This window comes from Dysidea avara, chromosome 6, assembly GCF_963678975.1.
Source record: "Dysidea avara chromosome 6, odDysAvar1.4, whole genome shotgun sequence".
In the NCBI taxonomy this organism is placed as follows: domain Eukaryota; kingdom Metazoa; phylum Porifera; class Demospongiae; order Dictyoceratida; family Dysideidae; genus Dysidea; species Dysidea avara.
The window spans coordinates 3464073-3479426 of record NC_089277.1 but is presented as its reverse complement, the minus strand read 5'-3'; the positions used below and the strand labels follow the sequence as shown (position 1 = coordinate 3479426).

Here is a 15354-nt window from a genome sequence, read left to right as displayed (position 1 = left end):
TGAAAAGATCAAATTGAGCTTTGAGTAGCAAATGCCCCAAGCTTAAGGTTTCTGAGGACATATGAAAGTAGTTCACATGTTGAAATTACCTAGCAACTACGGTGGGCCTTAATAAGAACATTTTAACTAATTAGTCTACAGGGGGCGGGCACTGTAAAAAGAAGTAAAGTCTTTAAGGGTGATATCCTTGCATCGATGGCAGAACACTTATTTTTCGAAAATGGATCAGAAGAACCATTTTATTTGTCACTGGCTGGAGATCCGGATTCGAAAACCCTTGCTGGGTCATCCAGATCGCCTGGTCACGGGCCACCATCTTCTGGCTCTGGAAGGTTGTTGGATATCGCCACAGACCCCGAGGCATTGATAACTGAACAGCTTAGCCTACAACACGCACAACCGTACAGTGAGTCAGTGTCGGAGCGGCCGGTTCCCGATGTATACATAGGAGACTCAACCAATGTACACATGGTAAGCATACCTGAAGCAGTATTTGTGCATACATTAGATGGGCTACTTCAGTACCAGTCATTTCTTAAAATACAGTTATGGTGAGAATAGTCATATGCAAGTAGTGGTCATTTTGCATTGCCAGTTGATAGATATATACTTGTGACCAGAATCAAGATTTTGGATTGTCGAAAATTTTCCCGTATTTCACTTTGATATCGTGATCATTGTCATGATAACTTCCTGTGTTTCCAAAAGCCTTTGAATGCCACTTCGACAGACATCTAGCTTGATTGCTAGATTCACTGCAAAAAGCCCCTTGATTCCTTGATTACAAGTGCTTCAATTGACAGTGTAGAAGTGACTACCTAAAAAAAAGTAATATAGATGAAAAGGTTTTGAGAATGACATCCTACTGCTCTCCTGTGTAAACAGAAAATTTTTGTGTTTCTCTAGAATCATATACAGTGGAATGAGGTTGCATAATCTGGACACTAAAGCTGGGCACTATCGAGATTTGTCAAAGCTGATATTATGGTACAAATACCTATCATGGTACTCATCTGGTAATGGTATCACTAAAATACCTTCTCCTACGATATGTACTGCTATTATTGCCCAGCTCTACTGGTAATAGTCCAAAAATACTCTTTATTACATTAGCTAACTTAGAATTTAGGACACCTCAAAAATTGGTGGGTCTGAAGGTATCCGTAATACACAGGTTTTACTGTAATGCAAGCAGCTAGCTAGCTAGTGGACAAAAAGTTTTGCAGTGATCATGTGATCATGGTTTTCATGAATTTCTTCAAAATTTTCTTGCATTAGTGTCCTGATTATCAAGGCGTTCTGTCTTTCCAGATCAGTTTATGTACTAAGGGATACTTTGGGACCTTAACTAAGTGTCTGGATTATGTAGGTGTCCTCATTCCTAACTGTCTTGATTATTGCATTCCACTGTATACTTGGTGCTATGAGGTGTCTTGGCAAGTGATATTGCAACTGTAGCGAAACAACAACATGCTTTTTAATTGATACGTTTTTGGGTTTCTGAAATTGTAGAAATGTTTGTGTGTTTTGTATATGCACTGTATAGTTGGTTTTTTCCAGGAGGGAGATTGTGATTTTTTACAGATTTGCAGCTACCCTTGAAAAACTTTTCCCTTGACTTGGTCAAAATAGAAAGGTCTTGAAGAAGTGAACCCCCTTGAAATTTTAAATGGAGGTCATTGAATCCATGAAATATCCCCCCCCCCCCCAAAAAAAATGTGATACACTATATTTATCTTTGTTTCTATGGTTACACATGCACTTGTGCAGCAAAATGACTTCTTAGCATAAAAGCAGCCAGTTTGAGTGCTCTGTATGCCCTGTAGTAAACTTACAAATGGGAAAGCTTACTCTAAAGTGTATACTTCTTGCCAGTTTAAAATACGGGTAAAACTAGTTTAGAATATGGTTACAAAAATTGCAAGTTGTGGACTTAGGCATTTTTGTAATAAAGCACTATAAACTCTGGGGATTGTTTGTGGTTGCATTGAAAAACTACTAATTAACTAATTACAAAATAATTAATAAATTATTCAAAATACATGGAAGTGTAAATGCTGTATGCATTAGCCCTTTACAACTGCTAAAAGTATGTGTGCCCTAAACAAAGCACTATAGCATACTATCTAGGACTGTGTATCCTAGTTGTGATGTAATAAGGATTAACATGATACCTAGCATTTACTAAACCACAAGGCCAAAACTTGTTGTGTGTAAGCAACTATTTGGTAAAGAAACAAACAAACCCTTTACATATATAGATATATAAAACACTGCTCAAATGCAATGTCATCTTGTGCAACTGCAAACAAAGGATATGGCACCCGTTTCACTCACGAGTATTCATCCTGTTTCACTTGGGTTGAATACTCACAAGCAAAATGGGTGCCACGCCTTTTAATTAGTGAGTTTTTAAATTGCTTGCTCTCACATGAGACGACATTACATTTGTTTAACACAATGGTGGTTGCTCTTATTAACTTCTGTTCACACAATCAAGCCCACAAGTGAATTAAACATATGGCAAAAATTTTGAATCACGGAAAGATGAGTCACTGTTGATCATTGCTCATAACAAGTAAGCCTCTGTAGTTGCATGTTTTAAACTTCTCCAAGTGGGTGGTTAAGTAGCTCAGTGAATAGTGTGAGGCTAAGGGAATCAAGTTACCCCACCTGTATTGTATCAACACAGAAGTTTAATGTGGTTTTAAGAGTTAAATAATGCAAATAAAAGATTGAAGTGATTACAGTAGAGCCTGCTAATCAAGAAAATTGAAAATGAGGACACCTGTATAATCTGGACACTTGGTAATGGTCCCAAAGTATCCCTCAGCATGTAAACTAACCTGGAAAATCAGGACACCTTGATAATCAGGACACCTTGATAATCAGGACACCTTGATAATCAGGACACCTTGATAATCAGGACACTTTTGGTCAGCCCCAAGATGTCCTTAATACACAGGTTTTACTGTAACACCTATTAACTAAACACCTAGTTATAACATCAACTTGTTTACTTGCCCATAGGTGTTTAGTATTCCATGCTCTCTTGTTCGTAGGACTGATGTGCTCTTGATAAGTGTTATCAAGAGTATATAATAATATGTGCTCTTGGTGTTTTGTAATAGAACTTTGTAACATGGACACGAGGAATTTTCCTGATACTGTATGTATGCCTAAAGCTGATCCCAAGTGCCCATGTTACAGCTAATACAGTATGTAATATTTTCTTTCAGGCTAATAGCCTGTCCGGGTAGCAATTGTATCCTCTGGATTTCTGAGGTGTGAAATGTTACATTAGATTATTATTCTTCCAGGATACAGGGCAAGGCAGTCAACAAGGTTCCTCAGATACTAATATGGAATTTCACCATGCACAACCCCAGACTGTTAGGGACAGTACTGAGGTCACCTCTCCCCGAAACTCAGCAATGATCCCAGCAAGTTTGAGTGTGCCATTCCAGTCAGACCCTCATTTACAAGAGCAAATCCAGTTTGGGAGAAACACCATCCCTAGTGTGCCCACAATGCCATCACCTTGTAGCGATGTAGATGATGTGTTTGTGGTGAGTTTTTCTTATGTGGATGTACCTACTACAATGAAACCTCAACCCTTTATGTAAAGAACACTGTACATTTAACCTCCTTAAGGACAGTTTCCAATACAATTGAACAAAGAAAATCCCTCATAACAATTTTCAATTTTGTCTGTTAGGTCTCACCAAGAGTTAATAATAAGAGAGGAGAGTGTCTAACGCCGTATAGTCCTGTAATAGATGATTGCACAGAAGTTAAACGGCTTCCTTTCCGCATAACGTACAGACTGGCTAGTATTTTTTCGCATATAACCACAAAGGCTATCCCTGACACAAGGGCGTGCGTTCAACTCGATATTCAAGTTCACCACGAAGAGCATTGCTCTGTTGCTTAAGAAGTGTGGCTGTTAACCTCGAAGATAACTCTGGGGGAGAGCGTCTGAGAAATCAATAAACACTGAACCAAAGGCGGAGTATTGCTTCGAATTTTTACTGCTTCGCCATGTTACCCTACCTTTGAGCATTCTTCAATTGAAGAAGCACTGTTCCCTGTACATACAGCTCAGTCTTTAGTTCAGTCTTCGAATATTCTTGAGGATTCATCACGGTGCGGCTAAACTAATTGCAGTTAGGAAACGAACAAATACTAGAATCCTATACGTTACACGGAAAGGAAGCCGTTTAACTTTTGTGCAATCATCTATTACCGGCCTATACAGCATTAGACACTCTCCTATCTTATTATTAACCCTTGGTCTCACTGTATGCTGCTTTATTAATCAGGCATGTGCCAAAGCTGCATCTAATTCCTGTAATTGATTTGGGTAAATTGTGTGTGTGTGCGTGTGTGTGTGCGTGTGTGTGTGCGTGTGTGTGCACGTCTGTACACACTCACTCACGTGTTAAAAAATAACTGGTGTATGAGAAAGGAAGGCTGTGTAAACATTGTATTAAACTTTCAGGTCAAGCTTTACGCTAGTGCTATGGTGGATAGAAGTGAAACAGGTTTCAGAATACATTGTAAACACCTTTTTCTAAACTTTTGAATTCAAAAATGAAGTAGGGTTCTAACGATAAAACTGCTATAACAAGATTATATGAATGCACATAGCTGTGTGGGGAAATCCCTACTTTGGTGGCATTATTTTGTTCAATGCCAAAGCAAGGATTTTCCCCACAGAACTATGTTGTGATATCAACATTCATATACTGAAGCCTTGTTTCACTAGTTTCTTTTCAAATCCATAACTTCTAGGTTTTTGTTGTTGTTTAGCTACAGCTATGATGTGACTGTTGTATTAGAATATTTTGAACATGGCTGTTGTACTGGGTGACTGCTTTATTATAGTATCTTGAGTGGGTCTCAGCCAGCTGGACTATACGTGATATTTATGGGGCATGGTCTTTTCATTCCTGCAGCTACCAGTAAGAGGAAGTCCAGTTGCTATGCTAGATAATTAAGGGGCATGTCCCTTGATTGTTACTAGATCATAAGAACCTTATTGTGCAGGTATTGTAGTGGTGGATTTCTGTGGTTTCGACAGATACTCCTTTTTTTAATTTAGCTCAGTGGCAGTTAAACTGGCTTCGTTATTGCTGTATCGACAAATTAGCCATAATGAAAATGGCTGAAAGTTTATATACTACTGTATGTGCGTGCAGTTGCATTTAAGTAATATTCATTATGGCTACTAAAAACCATCTACAGCAACATTGTACAGTCTGTACCGTTCACCTAATAGTGTAATCGAGATACTCTAATAGAACAGTCAAGTAACTAGTCTAATAAAACAATCAATGCTACAGCAATGACTTTTGCTCTGCATTTAGTTTGATTTGAAAGCATTGGATTTACTGTGGGATTTACTGTGGGATTTACTGTGGGATTTACTGTGATTGTTGACTAAATAGCAGCCAAATATCTAACGTCAGATCTTCTGAAATCTCAAAAATCATGTCCTCAGATGCCTTATTTAATTCCATATCCATATTAAAAATATTCAAATTTCAGAAGATCTGACGTTAGATATTTGGTTGCTTTTAGTCAACAATCACATACCGCATCAAAAGAAAGAATGGCGCCAGAGGTAATGTTTCATCTGAGCAGGCGTCCCATGCAATTATCAATTACTGACTCAAAAGTGAAGAAGCCAAGAACGGTAGGAGAAGTGCCTTTGCAATCCATCCAGTCATCAAGGAAAATATGGACGATTCCCATTTACAAACATAGGAAAGCCACTGCGTTACTGTGAATCGACACCTTGGACTGTTGGGCTGAAGTGACATTGAACAGTGAAAAATCTAAGCCCATAGCCGTAGCTTTAATCACGTTACACTTGTTTGAAGGAATTAGTTAGTTAGTCAGTCAGTCAGTTAGTCAACAGAGAATTCCACTGAACAGAAATTTTTAAAATTCTGTAGCAACATATCTGAAGTGTTTCGGCTGTTCTGGAGACACCCAACAATACTGCCAAGGGGCCATGAAGCTATTGTGAGGCTGATATTGGTCATTATTTTTCGCTAACCTCCATGATCCCTAATATACAGTACAGTGAAACCTCACTTAGTGGCCACCTCATTAATAAGGCCACCTTGTTATAGTGGCCAGCTAGTTCCAGAAAGTCCAGATGTATCTTCTATTCCATCGATTTAATTTTTGTTAATAGGACTACCTCATTAATAAGACCAGATTGCAGGACCAAAACTATACACAATATTCCCTTAATAAAAGGGGCCAGCTGAACAGACAGTCAACGTATCACTGCAAAGTTGCTGCTCCTGAGTACCTGCCAAAAGTTATGTCAATAGTTTTAGTAATGTACTTCATGCTTTTAGCAGCCATTATGTCTCAAGCAATGAATAATCCTATTCGTGCATTATGTTGAAACCTGTGGTATACGTATTATCAAGAGTGAATAATAAAAGAGGAGATTCAGTATCCCTATCAAAAATGAGGGCTTCAAGTCCCTCAAATTTACAGGAGAGGTGTTAATATGCTTTGTTTGATCTGTCAAAGTAGCTACTTCTCCGAGTTTCACTGCTGAGGGGAGTTTGTAAAAGGCGGAACTAAGGAATAACGGAATAGCGGAATAACTCGAGTCACAACGAATGGGCATTGTATATCAATATGGCTTCTTATGCAATGTTAGGGTGATTGTACTGTTACAGCTGTGAACTCATCCGTCGTAGATATCCTTACAATGTTAGGGCGATTGCGTGTACTGTTACAGTTGTGAACTACACTGCTTCGTCGCTCATAGCCGTCCTAGCGAAGTGATTACTATATGCTCTTACTACTACTGTATGTAGCTACTGAAGTACCATTGCGCTAGCACAGCTAGAATATACAGTAGTTAGCTATTAGTTTCGTTTTAAGTCTTCATCCTTCCAGTGGAGGGATGAAACGAAACGGCTGTCACCCCCCCTTTTGCTTGCGACATTGGTACCATACTTTACATACAGTAGTAGCTAGTAAGAGCTATAATCAAATGTAATTTTGCACTTCGTAAGCGGGTACTGTATGTTAAGTATGGTACCAACGTCATGAGCAAAGGGGGCATGGCAGTCGTTTTGTTTCATCCCTCCACTGGAAGGATGAAGACTCGAAAACGAAACTAATAGCTAACTACTGTATATTCTATAGCTTAGCTACATACAGTAGTAGTAAGAGCGTATAGTAATCATTTCGCTAGGACATCTAAGAGTGACGAAGCAGTGTAGTTCACAGCTGTAACAGTACATGCAATCACCCTACATTGTAAGGATATCTACGAGGGATGAGTTCACAGTTGTAACAGTACAATTACCCTAACATTGCATAAGCCATATAAATGCCCGTTCGTTGTGATGCGAGTTATTCCGCTATTCCTTATTCCGTCTTTTACAAACTCCCACTGCTGAGTGTTAACTTGCTCCATCAACACTTTGAAGCCCTCATTTTTGATAGACCATGATACTCTCTTATGAGCCTTATCCGAAATTACAGAATAAAATGGCCACTGTAGTGTGGGGATATTTGTAAAACTTGTATGGGTGGCTATGGGAAGAAAATTTTTGAACGGCAATATCTCAGCCAAGAAGGAAGATATCGAACTCTAACTAGCTGGTATGACTATAAGATGTTACAATAAATATGTTAAAGCGATTTTCGGTTGATTTTCAAAACAACGCTAGATTCCTATTGTTTCAGCTAATTTATAACCATACATGCTGGTTAGAGCTCGATATCTTCCATCTAGGCTGAGATATTGCTGTTCAAAAATTTTCTTCCCATAGTCACCCATACAAATTTTACGAATGTCCCCACATGCAGTGGCCATTTTTATGTCTGTGACGTAATTTCGGATAAGGCTCATTATTCACTCTTGGTATTATCAAGAGTTCATAATATTAAGAGAGGCGTTTGATACAACTCCACTGGTAAGAGAGAACTGTTGATAGGTGTTGAAAATGGTGAATCCTCTATTCTACAGAATAGAGTGAGGTGTTGATACTGTACTAGTGGCAGTGTGTTTGATGAATGCATTCCAGTTAGATACTCTCCCTTACTACTGTATGATGAACTCTTGGTATTATACAGTAGCTGTTACAGCAACTAGAGCCAGGTGTTGATTTGTTGAATACCTTGATACAGGTTTTTGCAATTGAATTCGACGACTTTGCAATTGAATTCGTCCCGTTTGCAATTGAGTTCGTCGCTTTTGCAATTGAATTTGTCCCGTTTGCAATTGAATTCGTCAGTTTTGCAACTGAATTAGTCCCGTTTACAATTGAATTCATCGCTTTTGCAGTTAAATTCGTCCGTAACAAGAATGGCAGCTGGAGAAAACACGAAAACATGATGTAGCAGTTGCTACAAGAACTTGTTCAAGTACAACAGTAGTAAACAACTCTTTATAAGGCAATAATTCTTCCTCTACAGCCTATCCAGCAACGTTCCAAACTCTACTACACCATTCGCGATGGGTGTGGTCACTCGCGAGCAAGCTAATTAACTTGTCAGACAGCTATCAACTTCGCGTACTACCAGCTCCAATTACCTTCTAGTGTCTCAAGTGTAACTCTCCATGGCATAAATAGTTCATCTCTTAATGAACGGGTTGGTTTCTTGGAGTCGTTTTGTTTATGACGAATTGTAATGCAAACGCGACGAATTCTATTGCAAAATCAACTAATTCAACTGCAAAAATTCAATTACAAAACCGACGAATTCAATTACAAACAGGACAAATTCAATTGCAAAACCGACGAAGACAATGGCAAACGGGACGAATTCAATCGCAAAGGCGACGAATTCAATTGCAAAAACCTGTAATAAGGCCACTTTGCTTATGGTTGGATTAATAAGGTTTTCATTAATAGGCCACCTCAGTAATAGGACCATGCACTTATTGTGGGTCCCAAAGGTGTCCCTATTAACAAGGCTTCACTGTACTACTATGTACTTGATTTAATATCATGCACTACTCCAGCTTGTTTCAGTACTTTATATCGATGTGCTATGATCCCTAGACTCCCTACTGTAGTTGAAAATTCAAAATTTTTGTGCACTTGTTTGATGGCTTTTTTGTAAAATAAAATTATTATGACTGGGGAACCACAGCAAAAGAAAAAATGGTGCCACATGCCCCAGCTATATCAATAATCGTCTGAAAAGTGAAGTATCCATTACACTTCGTTGTCAGCTACGTTCAACCCGTTACACAGCATTACAAATTAAGAACTGTTCGAATAGCACCTCTGCAATCAAAGTAGCCACTATGAAAAATACGGACGATTTTTGTTATGAAAGGAAGCCGCTACCGCCCATTCGACACCTTTCGCTGTCAGCAAAGATGAATGGGACACAAAGGAGGACACTGGTAAGTAATGCATTGTAGTACTACGGTATGCCAAAATGCATGTGTCTGGCTGAAGCGACATTGAACAGTGAACAAATCAAGCCCATAGCCTTTGCCATTATCAAGTTTTACTTGGCATCAGCCAGTTACTTAGTCAGTCAGTCAGTCAGTCAGTCACTAGAAAATTCCGTTTAATAATTTTTTCTGTAGCAACTTGTTGAAAGCATTTCGGGGCGATCTGAAAGCTTGTTTGGGCTTAGTTTTACTTAACCAATACTGCCTCATCATCATCAAGGAAAAGTGAGGCTGGGTTTTGGGTGCTTTTTATGGGCTATGCTCAAGCATTTGTGGTCCCTACTATACAGTACTATTGTACTGTATAATGGTACTTGATCCTTATTTTCCTTGTAAATTTACAATTTTATAATGTATGTTTTATACATAAGAAGTATAGTGACTCCAGTGTTGTCATGAATGCTCTATATATTACTATATTGAAAGATATCCTGTGATATCCTGTGTGTTTTCTAGGTGAAGAGTGATACTGGTAATGTTGTTACATATTTGCCACTGGCCATGGAGGATAGAGGTTCTGATGAAGCCACTGCAAATCCCCTCTCTATTAACCATTATTACCTTTGCCAGCTGTGTGGAGAGAAGAGAATCAATGCAATGTTGATGCCATGTCGACATGCAGGACTCTGCATGAGATGTGCCTGCAGCATCAAACACTACAGCAAAACTTGTCCCTTTTGCCATTATACTATCACAGATGTTGAGTCGGTATTCCTACCGTAGCCATCAGTATTACTATTGTCATTGATTGTCATTGATTCCAATCTACAATTATATTTTTAGATGACCCTTGTTGTATTTTTATGCCATGATTAGTGAACAAATCAACACACACAATCATACTAGAGTAACTGTACGAGTGAAATAATTTTGGAATTTTATATTGTCTCATTCAACTTTTTTGTTGGTGTAACACCACAAAGCTCATCTGTCTTTATATGTATGTGAATGGTCTGTATTACAATGTGTCATGAATATTGTTGAAAAGTTGATTTCAGTGAAAGTTGGTTTTTATGAAGTCTGTACCCTCCTATGGTGAAAGGTATAAAACCAGCACACTAGGAGGTTCACTTTGTTCACAAAGATGAGAAGCACGCTCAGAATAAAAATGCAACAGATTAATATCTGATGGTTCTCCAGGACGTAGATGATCTTTCTTTGGAGAATGATGTAATATATCTTCCAACTTTGATTTGTGTTAAGCATATTTTGACAGGGACACAGCTGTATCGTAATGAGATAATTATGTTGTTTGTAGACATATTACGACAACTGGTCTTGTAACAGTTTGGATATAAATGCTTTTTCAAACACAAACACACCTAACAGAAGAATTGGTTTCAGCAAGATTTGAACACTTAATGTGAGATGCAAAAGTTCTAAACTGTACTAGAGCCTCTCTCATGCGTGGAAAATTAAATCTCATTGTATCATGATCATCATTCAATCAGCAATATAATGATACAGTCATGCGTCTTTGTATTTGTGCTTTTGCTCAATAGTAACTGTCCTGCCCTGCAATGCAAGAAGAATGTAAGCACAACCAGTGTCCCAATTACAAAAAGAAAGAAACTGTGCAACTGATCCTTGACTATGTATACAGTGTACTTATATTAAATCATTTTCTTTTCATTTTTTTTATAGTTTATTTCTTTGTCAGTGAATCCTGTCATTAACTTTTTAGAAAAACATTTGCATTGAGGTTGTTCACACAAGGTATCAATTTGTGTTTTAAATTTATTTTGGGTACCCATACAGGGGCAGATCCAGGAGCTGGCAAGGAGAGGGGCACAAACAAGTTCAGATCCTCACCATATTAAAAGGGGGAGGCCACACTGAGTAGATAAAACTAGCTACAATCTGTTATAGTGTTGATGTATACATATAGCAGCAATCAGTATAGTGTTCACTATATGATAGGTAACCATTTAGGCCATTGCAGAAGATTGTGAAGTCTTAAAAAGCTGTTACTGGTTTAAACACCTTCCAAACGATAATTATTTTTTAGAGTTGCTACGCATAAAAGGTGCTGGGTGACATTTTGAGTTGGTTTTTGCAGTAAAGGGAAGAGATATGTTTTCCCTAAATGCCCCATGCTGGATCCACCATTGTCTAGATCTTTCACCCTAATATGCTTAGAAGTGGTAGTGAGACCTCATACACTCTCAAGGAAGGTAGTATGAATGTGCATGGAGTAGAGACAGTCGCCTTCCTATAACTAATGCCTGCGAGAAATCAGTGTTGTTCTAGTCTAAGAACTAATCGAATACAGGAAAGTTGCCATGGTTGTAGCAGTACGTGAAAACAATGTTGTAAGCATTTCCGCTGGTCAGATGGATGAAGCTGGTTTACAACTTGTGGCAAATTAAGACAATGTGGCTCCTAAAAGCGGTTTTATTTCCAAACCTAATATTCCAGACAATTAAATTTGTGGAAAATATGATTCAATGGTTTATGGAAATCACCACTGCGAAGCCCATGGTGAGCCTGCTTGTCAGTTCCCCACTTTTTCAGTATTCAGTAAACTTCGCTTACACTTCTCGATTATTTTCTCACTTATATCCCAAATGTTTAATTTTCTTGAGTTGCTTGTTATCTTCTTGAATATTTCTCAGTTATTTCTCAACTGCTTGGCGTACAACAAACTGGTGCTGGCTGTTGTAGACGGTGTAGCTCTTCTACATCAAGTTTTCTGGAACAACATGGTTCTCACCATACCTTGAATGTTCATCATGCTGCTACTTACTAACAGATGATTAATTTGTATAATTGTGTTGAGAACTATAGAGGCCAATTGACATGCACTTCATAGGTGGCTTAGAAATGATTTTCTTTCCAAAAGCCATGCACAGCTTCCATGCACCATACAGCAAACCAAAAATAATAAGCATTGATGCACACAGCATCACACTGTTGTGTGTTGTTTGCACACTGTAAACTTTTAATAGCCCATATATAACTAAGTTGATTTTGCAGCCATCATTCACAATACCAAAATCAGAAAGATAAGGTAGCTCAGAGACATAATTATGCTGTCAGCTGGCCAGCGTGGGGCTTATTTACAAATTCTGGGTAGACAATATATGGCACTCTTAAAATGAATAATGGCACCAAGCTACATTTTGTAAAGTTATTCCAACAATGAGCAATCATGGAATGGGACAATTCTGGAAAATGTCACGCTAATGCCACTTCACAATTAATTACTCATGCCAAAGAGTTGGGACAATTACTGATTATGATTCTATGAGCTAGCCTGTAGCTACTGCTGGACTACTAATCATTCTATACTTGGACCGTTACTAGTTACAAGGAGTTCATGATCATTCATATGTATCCATCATGACATGAAGTGATACTTCAGCATTCAAATTGTGGTGTAAGCAACTTATGATGCATTCAAACGTAACATTTACTCCAAAAGTATTTTCATAAACAAATCAAATTTCAAATGTATAACTATACAAAAGGTATTTTATACAATTATGAAAAAAATCCATATCTCCTTCCCTTTAAGGCCATAAGATGTAAGTAACTATTTTGTATGTGTGGTATGTAATTATATTTAATTAACTTGTCTCACTACTGAAATGATCCAATCCATACTTTGTTCGTATCCCTTCCACTCCTACGCCCTCCGATCATTACTAGTCTGACATTGTCAACACACACAACTGCTGTGTCTTGTATCTGTACTGGAAGAGTTGCAGCGGTCATCCATCGAGTGGCTGTAGAGCTGAGGGTGTAAATATTATTTTCATCTATTGCTAACAAGTGTTTGTTATTCAGGCCGACAGCAACTAGATGACCACATGGAGTATCTTCAAGACGTTGCCACTTTACTTGATGACTAGACAAAGAATCAAGAGGAGCAGCATACACTGCTGTAGAGGGTTCACGATCATCAGTCCACCCACCTAACACAAACAGTGTGTTACCTACTATGACTGAGTGTGAGGAGTAAAGTTGTTGGGGGAGATCATCACATTTGAACCACTGGCCAGTAGTATCATCAAATAATTCTGTAATACTGAGGGTGATACCATCACATTTAGCACCACCCATCACTATGATCATTGATTTGTGGCTAACAACAGTGGCATAATATCTTGCTGTAGGCATTTCTGTATAGTCTTTCCACTGGCCACCACTCTCCAGTACAAGTACCTTGTTAGTGAGGCTACGTGCACCGCCCCTTCTTGAGAACCCACCAACAACAACAACTTTGTCAGTCAGTACTGTTAAGGCAAATGAATAATGTGGAGTGTCAATAGTGTCCCATGTGTTAGTGTCTGGATGATACATGTCTAGTGTGTGGGGGAGTTCTATTTTATCATCATTGTCTTTGGACCAGCCACCTCCCACATAAATCACTCCATTACACGACACTGCAGTGTGATAATATCTACTCAATGGTGCAGGGGATCCCTCCTCCCACTTGATGTTCACTGGTCCACTGAACAAGTCAGGTATGGTTGACTCCTTCACAAGCAGTTGTTGCTAAACAACATCACATTTACACTAGCACACCATATGCTGTGTGATAACAAACCTGTTTGATCTCAGCTGGTAACTGTATTGATGTTTGTATCTCAGCCAACCATGAGATGGGATCCATACCATCACGAGTTGTCTTCTTGCTGTACTCTTCCTTCATCATCTTGATCCTCTCGGACATGTCTGCTGCTGGAAGACGTAACTCTGGATCATCTTCTAAACACGACACAACCAATGGCTTCAAATCTGCATCACTTCCACTCATCATGTCTATGTACTGTTGACGTCGTTCTATCTCTGAAAAAGTTATTTGTTTTTTTGTCTTGTGATCAATCTGTGACCATGATTTTGGAGTAGGCCATTGTCGGCTAGTGATTTGGAGGATCACACCTCCAAAAGAGAACACATCTAATGGTGGTCCATATACTGGCTTATCGCCTAATGTCTCTGGGGGTATAAACACAGCGGTTTCTAGACTTTTAGTCATCGTCTTACTGTTTGGACCCATTGCCGTTGCCTTTGCCACACCAAGATCTGTGATCTTTGCTTCAAGATGAGGGGTCACCAGGATGTTATTAGGGGTTAAGTTTCGGTGGACAATTGGAGGTTTGTGACCATGAAGATACCTCAGTCCTAGAGACACATCATGTAGTATTGACAGTTTCACCAGTAAGGGAATATTATCATGTTTCTCTACCAGTGATGTTACACTCTCCTGCATCTTCTCCATCACCATAACAGGCAGTCCAGACTCGTCACTAGAAGGATAGTAAATTCCTAGGAATTGTACAACGTTAGGATGACGTAGAGTACTCCAGAGGTGGCATTCTCGCAAGAAATCATCTTTTATTTTGGATTGTTCTTCAGCAGCGGTGAGAAGTTCCATCACTTGAGTCCAACGATGAACCTCTTTACTAGCGCACAACTTTCCATCATATTCTACCTCGAAAACTTTCCCATATGACCCGCTACCTAGTTCCACTCCAGTTGGTCTCACCCGAGAACCGGGAATCTTAAGGTGACGTAGCGCTTCAGCTGCAGCTGGAAACATCGCCATAGTGGGATAGGAAATAAAAGGTACGGTCTGTGTGTAAACTCCGAAAACCGCAGTTGATGGTTTATTAATCTGCTTGCATTAATCCTATGATCTATGATTAATCTTAATGACGAGCCACGCCCCTACCATCATTGATGTACGTAGAATCATTGAGGACTGCATGGCTATATGTAATTGTGAAGAACAGCTCATGAATTTTGAAGGCACGTCATCTATATCCCTGGGCAGATTTGACTCAAACTTATTTATTATTTATTTATTGATTAGCAAAACCCATTGGGTAAATCGCTAATGTACAAAAACAAAATTTTAGTGTCTATGCATTTTGCAAACGCCAGTGGTTTTT

The 15354-nt window shown here is 38.8% G+C and overlaps 2 protein-coding genes across 2 annotated transcripts; one reads left to right on the top strand and one right to left on the bottom strand.

Annotated features, from left to right (window-relative positions):
* The first annotated feature begins 141 nt into the window (after positions 1-141).
* Positions 142-10564, top strand: LOC136257800 (uncharacterized). Its single transcript, XM_066051110.1, has 3 exons — positions 142-471; positions 3321-3569; positions 9911-10564. Exons 1-3 carry the CDS (start codon positions 196-198, stop codon positions 10175-10177), a joined length of 792 nt encoding a protein of 263 aa, XP_065907182.1. The 5' UTR covers positions 142-195; the 3' UTR covers positions 10178-10564.
* Positions 10565-12865: 2301 nt separating this feature from the next.
* On the bottom strand, positions 12866-15072 carry LOC136257662 (uncharacterized). The gene is made up of 2 exons (XM_066050922.1): positions 14007-15072; positions 12866-13954 (listed from the first exon to the last, which is right to left on the bottom strand). The coding sequence occupies exons 1-2, from the start codon at positions 15006-15008 to the stop codon at positions 13037-13039; spliced, it is 1920 nt and encodes a 639-aa protein (XP_065906994.1). The 5' UTR covers positions 15009-15072; the 3' UTR covers positions 12866-13036.
* Between the last annotated feature and the right edge of the window lie 282 nt (positions 15073-15354).

What these genes read in the sequence shown, in the direction of transcription:
- LOC136257800 (XM_066051110.1), top strand. Translation starts at nt 196, where the DNA reads ATGGCAGAACACTTATTTTTCGAAAATGGATCAGAAGAACCATTTTAT. An exon ending in ACTCAACCAATGTACACATG is followed by an intron (nt 472 to 3,320) that starts GTAAGCATACCT and finishes TTATTCTTCCAG; the next exon opens with GATACAGGGCAAGGCAGTCA. An exon ending in ATGTAGATGATGTGTTTGTG is followed by an intron (nt 3,570 to 9,910) that starts GTGAGTTTTTCT and finishes TGTGTTTTCTAG; the next exon opens with GTGAAGAGTGATACTGGTAA.
- LOC136257662 (XM_066050922.1), bottom strand. Translation starts at nt 15,008, where the DNA reads ATGGCGATGTTTCCAGCTGCAGCTGAAGCGCTACGTCACCTTAAGATT. An exon ending in TACCAGCTGAGATCAAACAG is followed by an intron (nt 13,955 to 14,006) that starts GTTTGTTATCAC and finishes GATGTTGTTTAG; the next exon opens with CAACAACTGCTTGTGAAGGA.